The 23,919-nt window shown below is 44.1% G+C and overlaps 1 protein-coding gene across 5 annotated transcripts in view; it reads right to left on the reverse strand.

The window, feature by feature from the left end:
• The window catches only part of lrba (LPS-responsive vesicle trafficking, beach and anchor containing), a 359,744-nt gene that overhangs the window by 89,332 nt on the left and 246,493 nt on the right, over window positions 1-23,919 (reverse strand). For all 5 annotated transcript variants that reach the window (XM_080722061.1, XM_080722063.1, XM_080722062.1 and 2 more), the window contains 4 exons: window positions 19,879-19,994; window positions 19,569-19,681; window positions 6,247-6,387; window positions 2,417-2,536 (listed from right to left, as the gene is read on the reverse strand). In XM_080722061.1, coding sequence (XP_080578187.1) covers window positions 2,417-2,536; window positions 6,247-6,387; window positions 19,569-19,681; window positions 19,879-19,994 — 490 coding nt within the window. The remainder of the gene's footprint in view (window positions 1-2,416; window positions 2,537-6,246; window positions 6,388-19,568; window positions 19,682-19,878; window positions 19,995-23,919) is intronic.

Here is a 23,919-nt window from a genome sequence, read left to right on the forward strand (position 1 = left end):
ACAGTCTGAGGTGGTAGCGTGAACAACACACATTACCACACCATGCACACTCATACACAAACACATAATTATGCACAAGCCAATGTGTACATATACAAATGCACACAAGAATGTTACTATTATGTATGAGCGCATGCAACACACACACACACACACACACACACACACACACACACACACACACACACACACACACCCCGACCTTCCAAAGAACCCAGGTCTTTGGGGGCCATACTCCCTGACACTGTAGCCTGCCCTGCGTGTCCCATTATGTTCAGTGGCCCCTGTGCTCTGGCCTGGTCAGAGGTTGGCCCCTCTGATCCCCAATCCTGTCCTGTCACGGGTCACTGAATGGAGGGGTTCTCTCTGGCCCCTGGGCTTCCCTTTGCTACACTTCCACTACTGTTGCCGTCTCTCCAGGGGCGTCACAGGGGGGCGGGGGAAGTGGGACTGAGTTACTAGGGCCCATAAGGTGGAGGGGCCTTAATTATTTTATACTTTAGCTATTGAAAAATAGCAGATATACAAGCTCACAGTGCGGCACCGAGTGCCGCGTTGCGAGCTTGTAGATCTGCTATTTTTGAAAAGTCGTGAAAATGTGCGCAAATCTTTGAATATATGTAATTTTTAAGCGAACATTTGTAACTTAAATTTTGGGGGTCCTTCACATGAAAAAGTTTGAGCACCACTGACATAGAAACATAGGTTTTTCCAAAAAAAAACTAACTTTTTTGAAATATTTTTTCACGATTTTTCAAAAATAGATGTACAAGCTCGCAGCGCTGCGCTCGGTGCCGCGCAGCAAGCTTGTATATCTGCTATTTTTCAATAGTTAAAGTACCCAGGGCCCAGAATTTGGTGCGACACCCCTGCGTCTCTCGCCCCTCTCTCCTCACTCCTGCCCTCCCCCCCTCACTCTGATGCCTTAAGGCTGAGGGCTGGGGGTCAGGGGATTGTGGCCCGGAGGTCATGCTAGCGTCACCAAGGCTAGAGACACAGTGGACCTAGAGGAGGGGGGGGGGGGGGTTTAACCTATTATCACCTCCTTCTATGAAAACACCCAGGCTTTTTGCCCCTCTTAACAGTGGGATATATAAAACACTGGGGCTTTTTTGCCCTCCTGATTGTGGCACAGAGGTTTGCTGTCAATGGTGGTACAGCCAAAGCTAAACGGTGCACTAAGCATGCTAAATTGATACATCTCTGCGGCTAATTCCCCCCTTTTCGCCCGCGAGATGAATGCGTGCGTCCAGGCGGATAAAAGTGGGATGGAGTTTCATTGAAAATATGCAAAAAATTCAGGCTGGAAATGGGCGGGCGGGAGAGAGAGAGAGAGAGGGGGAAGAGCGAGAGAAAGAGAGAGAGATGTGGTCCAGATTTCTTTCTCCCCTTTTTTTGTGTGTTTTGATCTGAAACTGAGCTCTCACAGTTTGATCCACGCTGACAGGTCTAGACAGAGGGAGCAAACGAGGGCTCGTGTTGAGCTTTCGCAATCAAGCAGCGGCCAGCTAGGCGGTAATACAATCCATATGTTTTATCTGTAAGGGTGGGGGGGAACAGGAGGGAGTGGGTGGCTGGTAAACGCAATCAAGCATCAACCCCCCCACCTATATCACTGTTCTCCTCCATTCAGTGACCCAATGCCAAGGTTGTGGGGGCCGAACCCAACGTTTGTTACAGAATGGCCCCCGACTGTAGTCGTAAATGTTTTAAGAGGGCGGGGTCACTTGTTAAGGGCTGCACTGGGGTTTTTGGGGGGGAGGCCCGCGGTATGAGAATCACCCCGTGGCTTGTTGCGGGGCCCGTTGCACAGAGCCCAGGAGAGAGGCTTGTTCTGTGGTGGTGGTGCTGGTGGAGAAGGTGGGGGGGGGGGGGGGGGTAGAGGTTCAAGTCCAGGTTATGAGCGGCTGAATGTGAGACGGACGGCTGGAGATGGAGCAAGCGCCCAGGCCTCGGGCTTTGATCAGGAAGTCCAGGAAGTTTTCATGGCAGAGGGACGTTGATTGGTGCTGACTAGACATGAGCTCTTGAGGATTTATTTTTTCTTCTTCTCCATCCGTCTGTCCGTAACGATGGCTGGATAGGGACTAAATCTCCTACAGTCAAATACTGGCTCTGTGTCTGCTTCTGCTACTACACTTGTTACAAGTCATTATGGGCAGAGTTTATCGTTACGTTCAATCAAGTGCTGATGTGTCTGGTCCATATGAGTTCGTGACAGTATGACCGTGGCGTGGTTTCTCCAAGGTTTGTGTCTGTGGGTTTATGTGTGTGTGTGTGTGTGTGTGTGTGTGTGTGTGTGTGTGTGTGTGTGTGTGTGTGTGTGTGTGTGTGTGTGTGTGTGTGTGTGTGTGTGTGCGTGCGTGCGTGCGTGCGTGCGTGCGTGCGTGCGTGCGTGTGTGTGTGTATACCGTACCTTGACGTCCGATGTGTCTCTCTGGCAGTTCCTCCATGCTCTGGACACAGAGGAGAAGGTGCGGTCGGCATGGTCAAACTTCCCTCCTTGGAAGTTGAGGAAGAATGTGGTGAAGGGCTCCTGTCAATTAGATACAGATGCTGTCAGTACCTACTCTGAGTTCTAACTGCATTTGACAATGTCTAATGTGTTTAGTATGCCTGCACGACTGTACCAAAATATACATTGTTTTGCTATTGCGATGGCGTATACGCAATGGTCTTGATAATTTGAGGTACATATTTTTCCAAGTGTACCAGGGGTTCCCGCTGAGCTTTATAGCCTCAAAGAAATTCCTACAAAACCAATATTTCATTGTATTTAAGAATTTACAGCTTGGACCAAACTACCGAATTTGTATACAGTGATTAACAGATTACAGTGATATCTCCAGGTGGAACGGTGTTGTGTCACTACAGCATTATACCGTATGAGCAACAGGAACGTGCACACGTAGACATCACAGAGGGCTTGAGCCGCTGCCCTTTTACCCCTCTGTAAAAGGTGCCCTCTCTAGACCATGAATGCACTTTTTACTACGGTGAAAGACATGCAAATGCCCCCTTTCCATGCCATACCTGAAGGCAGCATTCAAGAGGGGGGAAAAAAAGAGAATTGCCTTTTCCAAACTCTGCTAAACTTGAATGCAGCATCTTACCTTGAAAGAATTGCCCTGTGTAGAAATTCATGCCATATGCCACATCTCATGCTTAGTTCAGTTTGGTATCTCACACACCAAAAATACCGGTATCGGACGTCCAAGCTCACAACGCATCCGGTCGCACTGCGACGTGCTGTGAGCTTGGAGAAAGGCTATGAGAAAGGCTATTTTCGATATTTTCAGCAAAGTGCCCTTTTAGGCATTTCAGCCACTGCCTCTCTAACATTCATTGCACATCCCTGATGAGCAATATATATTATATACACCAGTCTATAGAGTGACTGTGGTTTGTCCTAAATCTCAGAGGAGAGTCAGCACAGTTTTCCAATGTGTTTTTCCCCATTTAGTTTCAGATTTATGCTGAAAATAAGGTGTTCTGGGACATAGGTTACACTTGTTTATATCTCACTCATGGTGGAAGGTGCAGGTTGGTCTAGAAAAAGATGGCATTACCATAACAATCTATTGTTTATAATAATAAACGTAATATATCGTACTTATCAAAAACAAAGTGCTTTCTAATTAATATCCTTATAACTACAGATTTACATTTATCTGCGTTAGCCTATGTTAGCCAACTTAATTTAACACATTATTTGAATGAAAAGCAGAGTATTAGGACTATAAATGAACAATTCTAATTGGTGGGCTAACCACTCCTAGTGGCTCATATGGTTACTGGTGCATTTCTAATCATGTTTAATCTTGTTTGGGCGGATCAATAGCTGTCTCTCTGAAACAATGGCCCCCAAGTGACATGGACACAATTAGCTGGGCAACAACTATAGTCTGCTAACCCTACTACTGTAGTGGAGACAGCCAATTAAGGCTGGGTTAAGATGCTGTGAGCTCATTTGTAAAGAACTGTCTGGGGTTTAACCAGATGTGATCTTATAACAGCTTACAACAGTTCAAACAACAGAAGATTAAGTACACTGTGAAACACGGTCTGTCAACTACTGGGTCGGGACCCCAAAAGCAGTTAGGGTTGTAGACAATAAGAACAACTTTTATTGAGAAACATTGGGTTACCTAACATTCTGAATCCTGACTTTGTGATGAAGGCAAAGGTGTGAGAGCAGTTCACAACATGTTAAAAGTAGTCCACAAAGGCTACCCTAGCAAGCTATCCTTTGCTTCACTCTGATGTTTATTTGGCTCTCTATGTGACACTTAAACTTAAGAGCCCTTTGGTAAAGTGGCATTAGAGTAAGCCTGGTAATGATGTGCTGGGATCAATAGTGTGGCTCCACAGGGATGAACTTAGACGGTGAGATAAAGGGACAACAGAAGTGTGTTGGAGAGGACAGGGTTAGTATAGGGTGACCATATTTTCAGCCACTCAAACCGGGACGCAAAACACTGTTGCCTAAAACTGGGACCCTAAAAGCAATGCGCACGTTACCGCGCACGCGTGTGCCCATTCTCTAACGTTCGTGCACGCGCACACACACACCGCAGGGTTGCAAACAGGCAGTGAGTGATTGACAAACAGCCTCAGCGTTGAATTCAGACACGCAATGAATTTGTTCCTTTTTTCTGATTGGTTACAATGGTTAGGTGAGCATGTTTTCATGAAAAGAACATGATAAATGTCTATGTAACCACTGAAAACAGCTACTATTATTTTAATTCTGGCGAAAACCGGGATAATTTTGCAGTGAATGTTGAAAACCGGGACATATTAGTGTTTTAGAGATATTTGTCGGGACACCGGGACACGCAGCTTGAAAACGGGACTGTCCCGGGTAAAACGGGACTGTCCCGGGTAAAACGGGACGTCTGGTCACCCTAGGTTAGTAGCCTCTCTCCCCTCTGGGTGTGCTACAGAAAGACACACTATTGTGTCAAATATACTGTAGGCCAGTGCTTCACAACCTGTGGGTCCCCAAATTATTTTGGGGGGTCCCCAGATGCAACATTGTTTTCTCACTCAACAGTAAACAAACCAACATAAAGTTGTAGAGGGTCTATAAAGTGTATAGAGGGTATCTAATCTGCACATTTCTAGAGTTACAATTTAAGGACATTTTAATACCTCTAAAATGACAAATTAAACATTGTCCAAATTGTCAAATATTAGAGGCAGAAATTTTGAAAATAGCCAATCTACATGCTCACATGTATATCTGCTATTTTCACAATAGAACCATGTTATACAAAATGTAATGCCTCAAATCTTAGTGCTCGTCAGTGTGGGGGGTCCCCAGTTAAAATATGATTATTTTGGGGGTCGCAGCCTGAAAAGGACGAGAACCACTGCTGTAGGCCCTCCAAATATACAGTATTACAATTATTGTTACAAGACATTAATTAAGAGACTATTAACACAGTATTCCATATATCTTCCAACAGCTGCAAATTTGTCTAATTTCTCCCAAACAATTCCCTTTGAGAACAGAGCAATAGTGCCACAGTGTTTCAGGAAGCATGCAGTAAAAATAGGGATTTTTACAATGGTTAAATCTCTATTACAACCAGTTCAGCTATCTACTTCTGTGTGCTTCATTACAGGTCAGACAAATCACCAATAAATAACACTAGTCAGGAACAATGTGTGCTGCATTCGTTTGCATGTAAATAAGGCCTATCAGATCAACTTCATATAAATCAAAGGGACAATACTGAGCCATGGACCTCAACCATTAACTACCGTATGACACTCCAAAAGCCAGATAATGAATAAATAAAGCAATGAGATGACTATCTAGCTCTATCTTAATGAAAGATCATAAATATGTGTACACTTACTTTCTTTCTATTAATATTGAAATAAAAATGGTAATAGAACTGAGGCCATTGCATATACATTCTATGTTTATATGTATGCATTAAGAATAAGATGGCACATTTTACACAAGTCATTTACAAACAAATAACATTCCAAACGATCAAGAAAACAGCCATCCAGTTAACCACCATCAACACTTTAAAGGTAGACACATATTCTGTAGAACAGTATTTTTCTCAAAAGATGAGCTATGAACCCAGTTGGTGACAAGACTAAGAAAACCCTAAGTTAGATGGGAACACTTGTGTTGTCTAGCACCCGGGTCTATAATGGAGGATTGAGGATGAATTTGGGTAAAACTCTTGAGAACCCCTGCTTCACATGATGTAAAGGACTTACGATGCGCAGGAGCCACATCTGGGTGAAGCTGGAAGTGGAATAGTGGGTGCCGTAGTGGAACTTGGGAACCTGTTCATCCTCCCAGGATTCAAAGCGGTCGTTGAAGAACGCAGCTCTCTTGGGGTTCAGAGCACCGATGGGCTGTCAAAAAAGAAAAAGAAAAAGGAAAATCGGAAATCATGTCACCTTGGTGAAATCATTATGACGTACATTTTGTATAGCATCGGAATAATCTACAATGTAGGATTTGACATAACTGTAATGTAACAGCCGTCTTTATATCCTCCTTCAGACAAAATAAATCAAATGTATTATAAAGTGTGTGTATGTGTGTGTGTGTGTGCGTGCGTGCGTGCGTGCGTGTGTCTGCGCGCGCGTGTGCGTGTCATGGTGCTCAAGGAATTTAGAGGTGTTTCTTTCTGTTGTCAATCCTCCAACATGGCGGGTACAGCAGCTCTCACAGAACAAATTAAAAGTGGAAAAAAAGACAACCAAGTCAGAACAACGGTTTCACAGCTATACGAACACCAACACACGCAGCACAGCACCGGCTAACACCACTGGGGAGGCAAAATGATGCCGGTAACCTTTGTGCAATCTCAAATGAATATTAGATGATGTTTCTCTTCAGACGGAGATCAATCCATTCCCACAGAGTGCTTTTTACAGCCGGTGAGAAACAGCCCCTGCAGCTGTACTCTGTCAGAGAGAACTAATGTGTTACGATGAAAGAGGGCCCATAAGGAACATCAATAGGCAGGCCGGGGGTTCCTCCTCTATTACTGTTTTTTATTAATCTGTAGCTAATGCACTCTTCAGTGGCCTTGCTGTTGCTACCGGAGAAAAATGGTGAAGTTGCATTAATTTTCCATTCCTCTCTCCCCCCACCAAAAGAAAAGCCAATAGCCCTGCGGCGATCGGCTATTATTTAAATACTCATTTATAGAAATCACTTTCAGTCTGGGTCAATTTTTATTAGTCTAGCTGTGCCTCAATCTCTCAAACGCTGCCTTCTCCATCATACACACACACGCACGCACACACACACACACACACATGCCTGCACACAAGCACGCACACTCAGCAAGGGCAGATCAATGGTAATGGAATGATGGCCTTTTGAGGATGAGGGTCTAGAATGGGGGTGGATCGATTGGATCTCTCTCATATCATAGGGAGCCTGTCACACAAAGACTCATCCTGGGCCATGGCTTAGATATTGATCTCTGCTGCTGCTACTGTGTTGTGTGGGAGTAATAGCTTGTGCGTGCGTGACGGCGTGTGTGTGTGTGGGCGCGCATGCGCGCAATAGAAGCATGCATTCAGTAGAACAGATTAATGTAAGAGACAAACATGCTTTTCCTGTGTGGTGTATACATACTTATATAATATACATACGTACATTGTTTATATTTAAAAACCACCGTGCTTGTATGCAGGGGAGCTGCATGACATTCTGGGCCCATTGGACCCCTAACATTAATTGAACAATAAGATCTATGAACCGTGACATTTTTGAGGGCCCCTGCCTGCAATCTCCCCAACATGTGTGTGTGTGTGTGTGTGTGTGTGTGTGTGTGTGTGTGTGTGTGTGTGTGTGTGTGTGAACTAAGGGCTCATCACTCAGGGATGTGGGCCCCGCTACATGGCAAAGAAGACGTGCAGTGCCCGATGTGGCCACGTGGCGCAGCACTGAGCTGACAGTGACACAGTGAGGGGGCTCCAGTGGGCCACTAAGGGTGGGTGAGTACACACACTGAATTATACATCACTCCCATTGCTCTGATTTATAGCCCTAATAACAGTCGGCTCATTAAAAAAAGAAAAGGGAGAGGAGGCATATAAAATAAAAAAGACAGAGAGAGGGCCACGATGAGAGAGAGATGGGGAGGGGGGTGTGTGAGGAAGTGTGCAGGATTGGTGTGTGTGTGTGTGTGTGTGTGCGCGCGTGTGTGAGCGTGTGCATGCGTGTGTGTGTGTGTACGTGTGTGAGCCCTACATTGTTTACTGCAGTAAATTACTAGCGAGGACCAGCGCTCTCAGCTAGCAGTAGCTGCAACAGAGCGATGGTGACAGCAGCGTACATCAGAGCGCCATCCCTGCCGCTACACTGATGGAACACCCCTGCTCCACACCCAGGGGTGTCGCACACCAAATTATGGGCCCTGGGTACAAGAATTCACTCACATTTTGTGCTTTAACTATTGAAAAATAGCCGATATACAAGCTCACAGTGCGGCACAGAGTGCAAAAGTTACAAATGTTCCCTTAAAAAAATACATATATTCAAAAATGTGCACACATTTTCATGACTTTTACAAGCTCGCAGCGCTGCACTCGGTGCCACGCTGTGAGCTTGTACATCTGCTATTTTTCAATAGTTAAAGCATAAAATAGGCCCCTCCACCTTGGGCCCTAGTAACTCAGCCCCACTCAGTTCCCCCCCTTGTGACGCCCCTGGCTCCACCAACACCCCCCACCTAGCCACCGCAGATTGGCCTAATATGTCGTGGCGAGCGTCTAGAACTCTGATGAGCGCGCCCAGATGAATGAACCAATTGCGTAGTTGTAATTAGAGCGAAGAGCAAACCGCGGAACGGGGCTCTGTCACGTCTGCAAGAGCTCTGGAGAGGCAAACGTGTTAAAGAGGTTTTTCTTTTTTTAATCTCGGATTGCTTTTAATCGGTTATTTATCAGGACTTGGGAAGATTGGCTCGTGCATTACGAGGGTTGCTGTTGTTCAGAAGCTGATGCACAGTGCAATTAGCAAGAAATGCTCTGCAGTAACTACAGCCTAAAGTGGAGGTAATAGGCTTGGCCTGTTTTAAAAGAGACATTGAATGTTACCCTGTGCTTCGTTCGAAGTAGGTCCATTTATGTTTTGTGAGAGTTAAATTAACACTCTGGATTTTTTTGCTGTGTATACACTTGAACACTTATTTTCAAGTCTTTAAAAAAATCCATGTGGATCTTGGGATCTACATATGAATGGCTCCATTGTGGATCTCAGACTATAACAGTGAGAGAAAGATTACATAAATCTCACGTTCACGTATCTCTAGGACTGTTCAACCAATCGCAGAGAGGACCCGAGGGAGTACCCTGCATCAAGTCCAACAGATAAGCCCATATATGGAGTTGTGGTTGTCCAGAACCGCCAATAAGACAGATACGTAGGTCCATTTATGGGCACATACTGATGACATCATGGATCTGTATAGATGCCTGTTGGGAATGATCCAAGTTGGGAATGTATTCCCCTCGGTTATGCAATACCCGTTCTATCCATTGTTGTTTGCGACCGAAGGTCGCATTATACCCTGAAAAACCTTGTAGCTTGTCTGTCTGTCTGACTGTCTGTCTGTACAGGAAGTGATGTCAGTGAGTCACAGTGATGTGGTACAGAATGACTCATATATGGGCATAAAAAGGATATCACGTGACATCACTTCCTGTACTGACAGTCAGACAAGCTACGAGATTTCTCAGGGTATAAAAGTCCATATATGGTCATTCCCAGAAAAAGAAAAAAAAACTTTTATGTCCATACATGGAGATTTCTGATGTCATAAATTCCAGGTCGAAAATGAGAATGTTAGGGTACCATATATGGCCCATATATGGAGATCCACAGGCATCAAACCAAGGCCCTAACTCACCAAGGCCCTGCTTGGCATTACTAATTAACGTACGTTTTTTTAATGCCCATCTCCATGTATGGGCATAACATATATTGTATGTATATGGATACATATTATTATTAATAAAGGATAAACTAAAATAAAAAGTCCATATATGGTCATTCCCAGAAAAAGAAAAAACCTTTTATGCCCATACATGGAGATTTCTGATGTCATAAATCCCAGGCCGAAAATGAGAATGTTAGGGATTAGGGATTACGTACGTTTTATGCCCATATATGGAGATTCCTATAATGTCAATATTAAGGACATTATCAAGGATACTAGAAGCTCGGCCGCCCTCTAGTCGGTGACCTGGCCAACTCGGGAACAATGTAAATAGGGAATGAATGCCCCGCCCTTTAATGCAAACCCCATTAAACCTGTTGTCATAGGATCCGTTTTGACCATTTGTTTGCGTGTGTCCATTTATGCCCATATATGGAGATATCTGTCTGTCTACGTCCATTTTATGCCCATATATGGAGATCTCTGTAGGACCCGTTTTGACCATCTATTTGCCTGTGTCCATTTATGTCCATATATGGAGTCACCCTAGGTGGGGTTGGCGATGGGGCCTTTCTGTGTGGAGTTTGCATGTTCTCCCCGTGTCTCCTAGGGTTGATACCCTCACAAAAACATGAACAAACTCCCTCCAGAATGACAACAACTAGAATCGTCAGAGAAACGCTGTGGTTGGCCAGATGGCCAAGGGTCGCAAGTCACCCTGAGGTGTCTTACTAGTACTTGTTGTCAGAGTACCTGTTGTAGCCGTCTGTCTGTCTGTCTGTGTCCCTTTTATACCCATTTATTGAGATCCCTGATGTCATATGTCATAGATTGGCCTCCAAGACCAAATACTGATTGATAATGGGCAGTACACTAATTATGCAACAACGGGTACACTGACAAGTATATTGTATAATAACCAGAAAGGCATCGTCCAAGTACTTCTGTGGCGGAATTTGGCAATTCTGTAGCTCCGGACACACACACAGACGATATGAAAATGTCATATCACGATTATTGTGACAAAAGAAATCGCGATTTACGATATTATCGCGATAATCAAAATCCATGATCCTGGGGTGGAACATTTGCCAAAAAATTGCAGATCTACAAGCTTGTAGATCGGCTAGTTTTTGGCAAGACATTTGATAGAGGGTGAAAAAAAGACTGTATCAAGTACGTATATTATAAGTAACTTTGACCAATTATAGAGGGTTTAAGTGGTACCGGATATGCAGCTCGGCAAATAAGAAGTGAATTGATCCCAGTTCATGACGGAGGACGATATCACAATAAATTAAATCTCCACGATACGATTATCGTGAGTGTTTTTTTATCACGATAAACGATAATATCGCTTATCGTCCCATCCCTACGACCCTCTTATTGATGGCTAGACTCCTGCAGAGCCAAACCATTAAAATATCAAATAAAGGCATTTCTGCTTAATGAGATGGTGGTGAGAGACTGGGAACAGGAAATGTATAGAGAGGGGGAATGATGTGTAAAACAGCTTATGAGTATTAGCCTATCTGCCCAGGATCTGGTTGAGCCATCAGACCCATACCACATTTACAGTAATCTCTCAAGACAGAACAGCAGAATCTGTCAGCACCATAGCCTTAAACTTGCAGTGTTGTTGTTGGTAGGAATAAACGCGTGTTTCCTAAACCCACCAGGATTGAGTTAAGACCCGCCTCGCGGAAACGCCCCTCTCAATAATGTTATGTATGAAAGTGCGTATGAACGTTAGTGCTGCTCGCTCAAGTGCAAAGCAATACTGTACCTATGCCCTACCGATGCATTACAATAATACACGCAGCATAATACGCCCAAAGCCATATCCAAACTATAACAATTTAACTGATAATTAGTAAGAGTTTTTATTTTGAGCACAGTAGTGACAAATTAATAGCTTTCTCAGTATGTTTTTCTCTTTAGCAAAGTTACAAAGTTTTACCTTTTTTAAGCACAGTACAATGTAAGTTTCACGTTTTTTTCTTTTTTTTAGCACAGTTTATTTTGAGCACTTTAGTGACAAATTAATAGCTGTGCATTGTGCAAATGCAGGTTTTTCTCAGTAGCCTACAAGCTTGATATTGTCTTCATGCCTTTACTAGGTCTGACTTTATCCACCCTCCATGTGTCCGGGCAGTCCGGCAAGGATTTCAGCCACTCCTGGAAGTTCTCGCGTTTCCGCGAGGCGGGTCTTAACTCAATCCTGGTGGGTTTAGGAAACACGCGGAATAAACACAGAGGCACCAGGGAGGAAGTGGACTAAGAAAGGGGAGGAGCCCAACCTGTTTCTACACAAAAAGGTGGTTCCCCAGAGGCAAAAACAAAGGATAAAACCAAAAAAATACAGTATACAGTACTGTATATTATTTTTATTATTATTATTATTATTTTTAAACCAAATGGGTTCCCAGATTCAGTGGTGTCACAAGGGGGGGGGGGGGGGATTGAGTTACTAGGACCCAAGGTGGAGGGGCCTTAATTATTTTATAATTTAGCTATTGAAAAATAACATAATATACAAGCTCAAAGCTTGTAGATCTGCTATTTTTGAAAAGTCGTGAAAATGTGTGCAAATCTTTGAATATGGGGGTCCTTCACATGAAAAAGTTTGAGCACCACTGACATAGAAACATAGGTTTTTCAAAAAACCTTAGAAGGATTTGAAAAACGTTTCAATTTTTCATGATTTTTCAAAAATAGCAAATCTACAAGCTTGCAGCGCAGCACTCGGTGCAGCGCTGTGAGCTTGTATATCTGCAATTTTTCAATAGTTAAAGCACAAAATAATGCATAATAATGCATACCCAGGGGGCGCCTGGTGGCCTAGTGGACCAGGCGCATACCATATAGGCAATGCCTGTCGGCGTCGCCGGTTCGATTCCCGATCCGGGCGACCTTTGCCGCATGTCACTCCCTATCTCTCCCCCATTTCCTGTCAGTCTACTGTCCTATCCAATAAAGCAAAAAAAAACAAATCTTTAAAAAAAAAAAAAATGCATTCCCAGTCTAAATGGGTTAAACCCCCCCCCCCCAATGAAGAACATTCATGGGGGCCCGCAGTGAATCCTTGTACCCAGGGCCCAGAATTTGGTGCGACACCCTTGCCCAGATTACATTTACAGTGACTCTGAAACTGTCCCAATATTGTGGAAATATGCTGACATTACTACCCCGAAGATATTAGCTATGTTATGTTGCCAAAACCTTCACGCTTCTCTGCAATAACCTCCTGAATCAATACTGTGTGTCAACTTGTATGTCACAGGAACCAACTCAATTCCCTGGTAGAAAGAATCACCGTCTGCCTGTGAGATAGAATGCACGTTGAAAATGTGGGTTCCCAGAGAAACAAACCATAAGCCACAATCTAACATTAAAGACCTCCACGTGAATCGTTACACGGACGATATCCGGCAGCTACTTCAATTTCACAATGGGTCACCAGTGATGGAGTCTAATAACCTACCGAGCCTCGGCTTCACAATGGAACTCTGAACCATAAATCAACACGGTCCTTTTGAGAGAAGTGTTTACGTATAATGTCCCTATTTAAACAGCGAAAATGGCATGGAGGGCCTTGGGGGGAATAAACATATGGGACGCGTATGGCGAAATCAATACGCCATTAGCCCATCCGGCTGCAAATAGCAGGGTCTCATTCATAGCACATACGTAGCATAGGTAGTGGGTCCGTACAATAGCAGGGTCTCATTCATAGCACATACGTAGCATAGGTAGTGGGTCCGTACAATAAGCCATTTCTGTTACAAATACACTGCACTTGATATGTTCATATTGTTTATCCAGTGGTGGATAACATACTCAAATGTTTTACTTGAGTAAAAGTATCAATACCGCAATGTAGAAATACTCCGTTACAAGTAAAAGTCCAGAATTAAAAATGTATTTGAGTAAAAGTACGAAAGGCATCAAAATGTACTTAGTAAAAGTACAAAATGTTTGAAAATAGCAGATCTACAAGCTCACAACGTGTCGCGATGCGACGCGTTGTGAGCTTGTAGATCGGCTATTTTCAAATAGCCAAGGTATAGAATAGGGCTAAAGTGGTTAATGTGTGTTTTATAATATTATAATTTATATCTGCAAAATAACTAGTAACCTAAGTTTTCAAATAATATAGTGGAGTAAAAGTACAATATCTGGATCCGAGATGTAGTGGAGTAGAAGTAAAAGTATTGGAAAACGGAAATACTCAAGTAAAGTACAAATAGCTAAAAATGGTACTTAAGTACATTACTTAAGTAAATGTACTTAGTCACTTTACACCACTGTGTTTATCCAGGCATCCGGCAAAAGCTGCCTGATTAAAAAGTACTGTGAACCACAGCACGCTAGCTCAGCACCATGTGAACCCAGGCATACCCAATGGTTCATTCCCATATGTACAGCTATCCCCAGATCTCCAATGTGATCCTGGAACAAGGAAAGGTGTAAGAGGGGAGAAGAATCCATCCGAGCGGTCACTATACTACAGTATGACAAGAAAGACGGTGAGCAGCAGTCCAGCTCACCGCCCGGGCTTATCGTGACTATGGTGTTATCTGGGGAGGGGGCTTGGGGTGGGGTGGGGGGGGGGTCAGTGTTTGATGTCAGGTTGGGGTTAGGGTTTATGATAAGAGAGTCCCCCGGGGTCAAAGCAACTCTGGCAGAAAGGGAGCATAAATCCTGTGTGGCCCCCCCTTGTACCGAGGTGGGGGTTGGGCACGATGACAGTGCGTGACACACGTGGGCGCTCGCAGCAATTTGGCTCCTCAGTGTCACCAGAGGCCTCTCACTGTCTCACACGACCCATTTCTACCAGAGACGAGCAGAGACGAAGGGTGAGAGATAGGCGGAGGAAGAATGGATGACGGGGGCATGGGGGGTGGTGGGGGGCAGTAGCCTGGCATGGTCAGACAAGTATCTAATCTATGTGTAGTAGGGCATTCACCAAAGATTCGAATATTCGAATATCAAAGTCACTATTCGACGTTGTTCACCGAAGTCGAATATTTTTTTTTTTTTTTTTTTTTTTGTCAATGCCCCAGGTGGATGAATTTGTTAATGCTCTATACCAGGGGTTCTCAAACCTTTTTAGGCTGTGACACCCAAAATAAACATATTTGAACTGGGGACCCCCACCCTGACAAGCACTTGGAATTGTAGGTATTACATTTAACCCATTCAGGCCGGGTACACATTTTAGTGTATGGGAGGGGCTTAAAGTACATGTACAGTATGTTGCAACATATTTGTTTTTGTAGGCTAAATTCTGATTTAGGCCTAACTATAGGTTATGCCTAAATGGGTTTGTGACTCGGTTCCACAGATAAATATTGTGAAAATAGCAGTAGATCGGCTATTTTCACAATGTTCGCCTCTTGCTTACTTAATATTTGACAGTTTGGACAGTCCTGTCGAATATTCGACTATTCGAATACTTTGAGGTCAAATAATTAGAATACTAAAAATCACTATTCGTGAATGCCCTAATGTGTAGATATTGGTCTGAAATCTCTGTGTGGAAGCTGCATTTCCAAGATCCAAATAAAAACATAAAAACCCCTCTGGTGATAAACCTGCCCCACATTTGCACACTGGGCCCTGATTGGTCCCTCGCTACTTCGGAGGGAGTGAAATCCAATCGCAACTGAGCGGTGACAGACCAAATCTGCCTTTTTTCCAGATTCATCTGGTTTCCAGGCTAGGGGGGGGGGCAGAGATGAGCGACAACGCAGACCAAAGCTATAGAGAAACACTACTACCTGAACAAAAGAAACAAACACAGCTCAAATGCCGTGCAGGCAAAGGGGGAGGTGGGGGGGGGGGGGGGGGGGGGGGGTGCTGAAGGGGGAGAGGGGGGGTACATTTGGTGCAGCGGCTGCTCTACACGCCGCATCTCAGCACAGCATCGCCTTGCCCTTTTCCTAGAAGCTGCAGTCTCCTACGGTCCAACGGTTGATATCACAGTCGTGTCAACAGCATGAATAAAACAGATGTAATAAAGATTGACCCACCCCCTCTTCCTTTGCCTCACTCTATCTCCCCCCCTCGCTCTTCAAGGAGAACGAGGTTTCGCTTGTTCCTCTACGCTCACTCCTCTCTCCCTTTTTGCTCTCTTGATTGTTTCTCTCTCCATCTCTCCCCCCTCTCTCTGTTTGGGTTCTTCCCTGGGGCGAGAAGGCTTGACTGAGCACAGAGGCAGAGCTGTCCAAACTCCAAAGCAGAGCAGTGAAGCCGAGGAGGTGTGTGTGTGTGTGTGTGTGTGTGTGTGTGTGTGTGTGTGTGTGTGTGTGTGTGTGTGCTCGCGCGTGTGTGTGTGTGTGTTGCACGAGCACGCCTGGCACTGAGTGCGTGAATGTACCGGCATTATGCATGTGTACTGGATGTGATTATGTGTGCGCGGTTGCACGCATGTGTGTACTTTTGTATCTTTCTGAGCGCCTGTACATAATGTGCCTGTAAACCTGTGTGTGTGCGTGCGTGCGTGCGTGCGTGCGTGCGTGCGTGCGTGCGTGCGTGCGTGCGCTGTCATATTTCAGCCTACTGGGCAACATGAAACCAAATAAACAGAGAAATGACACAGCTGTACACAGTGAGAGGCGTTGCACTGGCAGACCGGAGGAGAACAGGAGGGGTGGTGAGAGAGAGACACAGAGAGAGAGAGAGAGAGAGAGAGAGAGAGAGAGAGAGAGAGAGAGAGAGAGAGAGAGAGAGAGAGAGAGAACAGAGAGAGAGAGAGAGAGAGAGACACAGAGAAACAGAGAGAGAGAGAGAGGGGGGAAGCGGATGGGGATGACCTGGTGGGAGATGGGGGTTGTGATGTTTGGGGTGTTTGAATGTGATGTATGACAAGGTGAGTGGTGAGAAACACTGGTGTGTGTGTGTGTGTGCGTGTGTGTATGTGTGTGCATGTGTGCGTATACGCCAGTGGTGGAAAAAGTACTCACACATTTTACTTAAGTAAAAGTATCAATACTGCGATGTAGAAATACTCTGTTACAAGTAAAAGCCCAGAATTCAATATGTACTTGAGCAAAAGTATGAAAGTGTTGGCATCAAAATTTACTTAAAGTACCAAAAGTAAAAGTACAAAATGTTTGAAAATAGCAGATCTATAAGCTCACAACGTGTCGCGATGCGTTGTGAGCTTGTAGATCGTCTATTTTCAAATAGCCACGGTATAAAATAGAGCTAAAGTGTTTGTTTTATACCATTATAATTTATATCTGCAAAGTAACTAGTAACTAAAGTTTTCAAATAAATGTAGTGGAGTAAAAGTACAATATTTGGTTCCGAGAGGTAGTGGAGTAGAAGTAAAAGTACTAGAAATTGGAAATACTCAAGTAAAGTACAAATACATGAACATTTTACTTAAGTATATTACTTAAGTAAATAGTACTTAGTTACTTTACACCACTGCACATAGTACCGTTTTTGCTGTTTGTGTGTGAAATATACAGTGTGTGTGTGTGTGTGTGTGTGTGTGTGTGTGTGTGTGTGTGTGTGTGTGTGTGTGTGTGTGTGTGTGTGTGTGTGTGTGTGGGAGACAGAGAGAGGGGGTCAGAGAGAACAAAACCTGTTAACTTAACTCTTATATGATTGATTTGCTGGGCAGTGTGGTCTTAATACTGGTGTGATAAATACCCAAGAATGTGTGTGAGCGTGTGTTTTTATCTGTCTTCTGGAATTTGGAAGTGCGCGCGTGTGTGGCAACACAAGCCGATAAACCAATTCTGGTAAATAAAATGAAAGGGTGATCTGCTGGCTAGCGTTGATGTTGGTGTTAGACGAGTTTGTGTAAGTGTGCGTGCGTGCGTGCGTGCGTGCGTGCGTGCGTGCACGCTCTGCATAGACTCCCATGTGTACGTATGTCAATAACGATTTATCCAACTCCAGCATGTACCATTCTGTGTCTCCAGATAATAAAGAGCTCTGCCTTCCATCTCTGGCCCAGTGTGAATGGAATGGGTAATGCATCTCCCCTGTCCATTAGCTCACATGCCTTTGTTTCTCCCGCTGATTTATTCGGCCATTTTGGTTCCAACAGAAAGACAGCCTGCTCCATCATCTCACGCTAAAACTAATCCTTATGTCCTCCCACCGCTGGACACCACAGCACAGCGGACGGTCAGTCTGATTCACTGACACTGGCAGGGGTGTGAGAGAGTGTGTGTGTGTGCACTACAGTATGAATGTTTAAGCATGCTTGGATGAGAAAGAATGAATGAATTACAAGCGAATGCCTGCATTTGTGGAGGAGGCCTGTTTCCGCATTTTGAACCATTGGATGTGGTGCATGGTGCTCTGTGTGTGTGTGTGTGTGTGTGTGTGTGTGTGTGTGTGTGTGTGTGTGTGTGTGTGTGTGTGTGTGTGTGTGTGTGTGTGTGTGTGTGTGTGTGTGTGTGTGTGTGTGTGTGCTTGCATGTGCTGTAGCATCTTAAGACTAAATCCCCTGATGCCTGGACTTCCCAGGGAACCTCCCTTCACTTCCTGGGGAGTGGGCCGAGGTCAAAGTTGGATCAGTGAATTATGAAATTATGAATTCCACACAGAGAAGAATGAACATTTAAAACAGAACATGATGAATTGATCTCAATTTAAAAGGGCCTGAAACCCTAAGCCAATTTTTCCAGTGACTTCCTAGAGCAGTGGTTCCCAAAATAATCACATTTAACTGGGTACACCCCCCCCCCCTGACAAGCACTAAGAGTTGAGGCATTACATTTTGTATAACACCGTTCTATTGTGAAAATAACTGATCTACATGCTCACAGTAGATCGGCTATTTTCACAATTTCTGCCTCTAATATTTGACAATTTGGCCAATGTTTAATTTGTCATTTTAGAGGTATTAAAAAGTCCTTAAATTGTCACTTTAGAAATGTGCAGATACCCTCTATACACTTAAACTTTATGTTGGTTTGTTCACTGTTGAGTGAGAAAACAAAGTTTCACATTAAGCTAATCATCTGGGGACCACCCAAAATAATTTGGGGGCCCCCTGGGGATCCCGACTCACAGGTTGAGAACCACTGTCCTAGAGGATAAACATTTCAGAAGGGTAAAAACATGGAATAACAAAAGAGGCCAGCCCTGGAAGCTGCAGTGTGAACATGACCTATGGACAATGTACAATACAAATAAAGTGAATGAAGTGAATTCAGTTTGAATCCAAAAGAACAACACATAGCTAAAAGCCCAACGGACAGCAAACAGTCGAGTCATTGACTGAGGAGTACCAGCAGCGTGAAGATAGCCATCAGCCACCAGTGATTAAAGAGCTGCTGCACTAAACTATGATCAATGGCAATTACACAACCACTAATCAGGACTGGAGACTGACACATAAACGCAAGCACAGATGCATGCAAGTACGTGCACAAACAGGGACACAGCCAATGTGTACACACACGCACACGCACAATCACACACACACACACACACACACACACACACACACACACACACACACACACACGCACACGCACACGCACACGCACACACACACACACACACACACACACACACACACACACACACACACACGCCTCCACTAATCTCCTGCAGATTAGGACACAAACCAGACTAATTTAGAAGGAAGCGTCGTCTCACCTTGGACAGGTCTCTGAAGTTGCTGGGCAGAGTCAGGTCCAGCTCCTCTGACTCATAGTTAGTGATCACCCAGGGGAAGACCGGGTACTGGTTGAGGTCGTTGAAGGTGCGGCCTGACAGTAGCAGCGATGAGAGACAGAAAGAAGTGGTACAGAGTGGGAAGGGTGAGAAAGAGAATATGATTAAGTGAGCAAGATATTTGATCAGTTCATTCAGTCAAAATGTTTTTTTCCATCTCCTGCATCGCTCACATTTTAATACCAGTAAAGTTCCCCAACCCTCAGATAAGACAGTATGACGGTGTTCTTACCAGAGATGGTGTTGAGGAAGATGAGGTACTCGAAGTTGGAGATCTCACGTCTCTGCCAGCGCTGGGTCATGTTGGAGGCCTTGTACAGCTGCTTGGGGGTGGCCAGGGAGATACGTCTGGAGAGGGACAAGCAGGGACGTCAAAGGGGGGGAAAGTGGGACTGAGTTACTAGGGCCCAAGGTGGAGGGGCCTTAATTATTGTATACTTTAGCTATTGAAAAATAGCAGATTGATATACAAGCTCACAGCATGGCACTGAGTGCCGCGCTGTGAGCTTGTAGATCTGCTATTTTTGAAAAGTCGTGAGAATGTGTGCAAATCTTTGAATATATGTATTTTTTAAACATTTGTAACTCACATTTTGCTTTTGGGGGATCCCTGGAACTAGATGGGGGCCTGTGGCCAAATACATAACATTTGGGGGTCCTTCACATGAAAATGTTTGAGCACCAATGAATTTTCTTTTCTTCAAAAAACCAAAGACTTGCACAATTTTCACGATTTTTCAAAAATAGCAGATCTACAAGCTCGCAGTGCGGCGGCACTCGGTGCCGCACTGTGAGCTTGTATATCTGCTATTTTTCAATAGTTAAAGCACAACATAATGCATAATAATGCGTTCCCAGTATAAATGCGTTCCCTCCCCCTATGAAGAACATTCATGTGGGGCCCGCAGTGAATCCTTGAACCCAGGGCCCAGAATTCGGTGCGACACCGAGAGGGGCAAGGATCCTCAATTAGGTTCCTCCTAACTCATGTGTATTAAGATGAGTTCCACCAGCATGTACTGTACATCCTCTGTTTCCCTTACACTGTCTACATCACAGCTTTCCTACAAATCATGCTCAATAAAAACAAGACTAAGACTCTTGGCCACTATCAGCCTCTAGAGGCTGTACTCCTCCTTGCACCCACATTGGGAGGATAAATCATTATTAGGAATAGTGGAGGCTGAATGGATGAACATTACAGACAAAATCTGTAGGGTTCATCCTGCTATCTGCATAGGCAGGTTACAAAACAGACATTTTGGCCTGCGGATGGCATAAGGTCAGGGGCATCAAAGAAATTCTTAGGGTCATCCATGAATGTGCTCAGCAAATTCCAAGATTTCAAAGTATCGTGTAAAGTAGACAGACAGACGGGTGGACAACCCAACATTGTCATATTTATAGCCCCATCGTCGTAGTGCAGCATTCTTTGTTTCTTTTTTTTAAAGGTATTGGACAACCCACTTTCCTTTTAAAATACAACAGAAGAATATAGAGCTCATGACACATTGTAAGCTTAGACTTTTCCTCCAAGAGGCACAGAACATAGACACATTAAACGATTTAAGTTTTGTCCTGTTGCACATTGGGCAAAGAATGAGTATTAAAGTCAACGGTTACAAGTTCACACATTATATTATGAGAACAAGACATAGCAGAATGAAGAGCATAAAAAAACTAAAAGAGAGAAAAAAAGTCATTATACAAAAGTCTGTATATGAAATATTTATTGAACTTAAGGTCCCGCTAATTAAGAAGAAAAATATGCGGTAAATAGGGGTTGAATTCATATGCGGTGTGCATGTGCGCACACACTCACACGCACATGCGTGCACATTAGGGCCCCCGGGAGCATGATGTATGCATCAGGGGCTTAAACAAATGACCCCCAATCCAATTAAAACAAAGGAAAATGATGGAATTAATCACTGTCAGGGTGTGAGATTATAGTCATTAGGCCGCCGCCAAAGTGAAAATACGCCCTTTTCAAATAGAAGTTTACCGTGCCGAGCTGTAATGATCATTTTCCTTCCAGTTGTCTGTACTACTGAATGGTAATATGCACTAATATGCTTTCATTGTGGATCTAAGTGCATTTCTGAGTGAAGACTCAGAAATTATTTTTCATTTAATTTGAGCATTTTTAGCCAATTGTTCGACATGGTGTTCGAAGATTCGACAAAGAATTGTTGGAATTTGCCCTTGTGTGCAGTCTGTGCACGGGAAAGAACACTGGGTAGGCATACTTAAAGATGGGGTGCCATGATCCCCCCCAAAACATATTTATCAGGTATTATGATTATACTAGGAGGAAGTTCTTTTTTCCAAAAAAGTGTACAGAAAGAGTTAGAGTTTTTGGATCGGCACTTTTGACCCACAAGGTGGCAGCCTTGAGGAAGAAACCCAAAATACCAAGGGAATACAAAATTGCTCATAACAACCACACCAGGGGGTCTAGTGAAATACTGTCAACCTCCTAGACACATAAAAACCAGAAAAAGTACAAAACTATGGCACCACCTCTTTAATCAGGGCTGATTGGGTAAGCCTCCCTGTACACAAATACAATTTACAGTAGGCATTTAGCAGATACTCTAATCCAGAGCTACTTGCAAAGTACAAGATCAGAGTACAGTGACATGAACCTTTTCCAACTAACAACAAGTGTAAGTGTAAGTGGTTGGACAGTTTATGTAGTGAAGGGAATGAGTCTTATTGTCTAGTCTAACAAAATGACTGCTGGCACCATCAAAGTAAAGCTTGTTGTTCATAGTTATGAGGTGTTTGACCTATCTGCCTAGAAAATTTAAGGCCAGCAACATTTGAAGCAACTGCCCATAATGAACAGCCATGCAGGGGATTATGTTTTCGCACTATTAATAGGGGCATTTCGCACATTATTCCATCTATTTGTCCGTCCCTCTGTTTGCGAGCACCTAATCTCCATCACCACTGGAGCGATCTGCGAGAAACTTTGCAAGCACTCTCTCGGTAGGACAGTAGGGAATCTTTCTAATCTACCCCATGGTGATGCTATAACATGCTGCTTCACCTTTTTGAACCGTAGGTCGTACAATAAGAAAGAAAAAAAGTCCCCTGCATTCCTCGGATCACAACACAACTCCATATAAAGGCCACACCATGGAACGGCCTATTGATGGCGCTTCACATTTTACAGGCTGCTTCACCTTTTGAATCACTATCGCCAAAGCCAATTTCACTTCTGCCTATAGGGGGTGCCACAGCGAACAGTTACACTGTCTGCCATACAAACTAACGGCGATGGTAGGCCATATTTTCCAAAAGTGTGTTATTTGTGGGGCCTGGCAACTACGGGCGATAGCAGGCGATAGTGGAAAAGTGGGCGGAGGAACAACGTCCAAAAACATGAAAATATTCTCTTTGGCGATAGCCAAACAAATTCATGTGTTGCTTTGTTTACCCAATGGAGGATGTATAACTACTGTAGAAAGATGTGTGGTTGCCGTGATGCGGGTCACACTTGAAAATAATCTCAGTCCATGTCCCTATTTGAGCGGTGCTAACCATTCTGTGTATGTATTCACAAATAAATGTATATAAATGATACTATGTAAGGTATCTCTCTTGGCATATGGCGTGCCACCAAAACTGGGGGAGGAGTAGCGCAGCAAAAAAAAAAAAAGTTTATCTAGGGGGGGAAAGATGCATGGATGGATGCAATAAAGTCGGACAAGTACTAGGTTGCCCTGCAGGGGCAACCACACTAATGATGGCAGGAACGCCCAGAGTAGCCGGCTGTTGCCTGCTGTTAAAACGTAGGGCTAGTGTTTGCACTGCTGTGGTCAAGTGATGCTTTAGTGCAGTTCTGGGGCGATGTGGGTTGTAATGGTGAGAGAACTGAAAATGGCCAGTTACAGCTGTCTCTGGGTCAAAGAGGCAAGGTGCCCCCGGCCGGCAAACTACCTTGATTAATGAGCCTGACACACACACACACGCACACACACACACACATATATACACTGCCCAGCATCGCCTAACTCTCTAACCCATATGCACACCCACTCATTAGTGAATAAAGCACCAGCATTGTGCTACAACATTGTCAGCCAATAGAGACAAGGAACTGTCAGCAACAATGCATCTGTGATCACACAATAGAATAGAGCATCCTTCTGGCTTTTAGACATTCGTTAAATGTGTACTGTCTGAAGAGTGGTTTTTGACCTCTTCATATATAAGAATAAAACCCACAAATAAAATAAAGAGCAGACATAACGACCATTTTCAG

Source organism: Nannobrachium achirus, assembly GCF_963921795.1.
Source record: "Nannobrachium achirus genome assembly, chromosome: 3".
Classification (NCBI taxonomy): Eukaryota; Metazoa; Chordata; class Actinopteri; order Myctophiformes; family Myctophidae; genus Nannobrachium; species Nannobrachium achirus.